This window comes from Dichomitus squalens (assembly GCF_000275845.1).
Source record: "Dichomitus squalens LYAD-421 SS1 unplaced genomic scaffold DICSQscaffold_84, whole genome shotgun sequence".
In the NCBI taxonomy this organism is placed as follows: Eukaryota; Fungi; Basidiomycota; class Agaricomycetes; order Polyporales; family Polyporaceae; genus Dichomitus; species Dichomitus squalens.
The window spans coordinates 24,347-27,160 of NW_006766966.1; the positions used below are offsets into that span (position 1 = coordinate 24,347).

Here is a 2,814-nt window from a genome sequence, read left to right on the forward strand (position 1 = left end):
CTTGAGTTGAGAACTATGAGCTATAAATAAAGATTGTCATCTTATTTGAGTCTCCCCTAAATGAGTAGTGCTAAAATAGCGCAAAATAGTACTACAGTAGTGCAAAATAGCGAAAATTAGAGGACCACATTTGCAGTAGTGCTATAATAGTATCATGTTGGCACTACATGGCACTATAGAAAAAGCGATAGTGAAGAGTAGTTATAACTAGTACCAAGTATACTAATTAGTGCTTAGTTGCACTACTGAAGAAGTGCGTCTGAATAGTAGCTCTAATGTAGATGTCATCTCTGCTAACACTTGCTAATATAGATGAGATTATCTGAATAGTGATAATTAGTGTCAATTCGCAAAGGCTGTTTTTCCAGATGAACCTGACCCTAGCATTTCCAGTGGGCCTTTGTATCCCTCTTTGTGATTTGAGATAGTTTATGGGCACGTTGCATTGCCTGTATATTTAGCATAGATTTCCTCACCTAGACCATTGCGCTTTGCCTGCCGTGACAGAACCTTGCGCGACGCGTGTGATCAATGATCAGCTGACTCGTGTGAAGCAGACGCCCAAGACGCGTTATGCCAGAAGCAATCGCAAGAAAGACGCTGCTCGCTCTCGGTGCCCGTCTTGACTGCGACTCGTCTTCGGCTATGGCTGGCATACGCGTTCGCAAGCCCGGACCTACAGCGCGCATAAAAGCTGGCTGAATACTGGCGCGACAGCTCACTCCAGCAGGTGACCGGTCGTTGCTCGCTGCTCCTCCTTGCCCTGCGTTCCCACTCTTGTTCGCCTTCCGCCCTTGTTCGTATTCTTCCTCAGCATTTTTCTCGCTGTCCACACACTCGTCGGCATAGGCTTTGCTCTCTGTACATTCTCTCCGAGCATAATTTCAACCGACTGTTCTGCGTCTCTCCACACCATATGGACTGCGAAGAGGACTGAGACACCTCCCTGTGCATAAATCATAGCCAAGTACGAGGCCCTCCTGTAGGTATTTGGCTCACGCGCTTTTTGATCCTCAATGGCACTCACTATAATGTCACGTACAGCATGATTCACAAGACCACGCACGATAGATCGTGCCAGGTTGTCCCAGCACACGACGAGGACGGGGCAGAACAAAGGCACTGGATACATGGGCATGGTACAGGCGAGCGTGGCGGTCTACAGGAGACCGGGGACGTAAAAGTGGTGAGGTATACGGTCTATGAAGGGTGATTTCCTTATGTATGAATGTGCGGACACTCCTTCAAGCGATATGCAATGGCTGTCTTCCCTTCCTACCCGTCCCAACCCACCTCATGTTAGGTCATTTCCATGTTCACGCCTCCATCTCTCACATTCAATCCTCCCCCGCCCGCATATACTGAGAAGGAAGCTCCGCTGGACGGCTGTAGCACTCCTACCAGAAAGGTGTTACGCTACATTCGGCAGGCAGTGTTCGTCTGTCCGAAGAGCAACATGGCGCAACGGGACAGACGAGCCTGTCCCAAATATTTCATCTCCGAAGGCGAGTTCAGCCGTATACTGCAGAAGAATGGAAGCAAGTCCGGGACAACGCGCATGGCATACGCGAACACATGCGTCCGAGGACACCTCTGTAAGTGTGTTCATGACTTGATCGCTTCGACCCCTACATAGACGATCTCCGGCTGCACCATCGGGTAGGGAACCGCCCGTAGTCCGTGACGACGCTCTGGCCAACGACGGTCTCTATGTTCACTCTGCAGTGCTCGAGGACAGCGCTCTCTTGCTCCAGCGGGAGATGCACTTGCATGTACTCGTTAACGTCAATGAGCCGCCGTCCTCGCTCGATGGACGATGCCGCACATCGCGGGAGGTCTCAGCATCATCCCAAGAAGTCCGTGCAATTGAGGAAACGACCGACCATGGGGTGGACGTCCCGGCTACAGCGAATGGCCGATTGCATGTCCGTCGCCTTCGCAACGCGCACAACGACCTCGTGCTCCTGGCCGAGCACTTCCACAATCACCCTGGTCTCACGGCTTCACGCCGCCCTGCAGTGCGAGCGATGGCAACTGGACACTGCCCTTGATGTCCGCCTCTCGGGGTCGTGGTCCACGCAGCACATAGCGCTTCGATAAAGACGTGGGAGAGGCGCAGCGAACCTTGTTAGATGAACAGCACTTGGTGTGCTGTTCCAGTTAGTGTTGCCGCGAAGTGAGGTCAAGGTCGCCTTAAGGTGTCGGAGTTCATACCTTGATGCACCTTGAAGCGCCACAAGGTCAGCTTGAAGTGGGCACGTGCTAGGCTTGCACAGCGAGCATGGGTAGTCTGGGGATCTCGGTGTACTGCGAAAGGTTGCAGTCTTGGTGATAAACTCGGGGCTGTGAAGACAAAGATTAGATCCGACTAGAGTCGAAGCAAGATCTTCAGTCAGTAAGGAAAGACTATATTGCAGTAACCAACTGTACCTAGAGTCGAAGCAAGACTACAAAGGTTAAGTAAGTAACTACAAGTTAGAGGTAAAGGTAATGAAGTACTCACTCTTCAGTCAGTAAGGAAAGACTGAAGAGGGAGGACACAATCTGAAGTCCTTATATACTACAGAGAAGTGTCCATGACTAATCGAAGAGTGGTTAGTCACATGTACCATAGTGCGATGAATAATACAATGACGAAAGAATTGCGACGTATCGCACCATAGGATGAGTAAGAGATGAGTAAGGCATAGACCTGTCAGACCGTTCTGGAGTAGTACGGATTGTCCTAGACAGTACCAGAAGAGTCCGGAAGCATAGCTATAGTACACGAGCAGAGAGTCCCAAATATGGTAACATACTACATAAGCGACTACA

The 2,814-nt window shown here is 50.4% G+C and overlaps 1 protein-coding gene across 1 annotated transcript; it reads left to right on the top strand.

The window, feature by feature from the left end:
* Window positions 1-1,456: 1,456 nt before the first annotated feature.
* Window positions 1,457-2,051, top strand: DICSQDRAFT_175125 (uncharacterized protein; the record flags this gene model as incomplete). The annotated part of the gene is made up of 2 exons (XM_007370999.1): window positions 1,457-1,595; window positions 1,726-2,051. 2 exons carry the CDS (start codon window positions 1,457-1,459, stop codon window positions 2,049-2,051), a joined length of 465 nt encoding a protein of 154 aa, XP_007371061.1.
* Window positions 2,052-2,814: the final 763 nt, after the last annotated feature.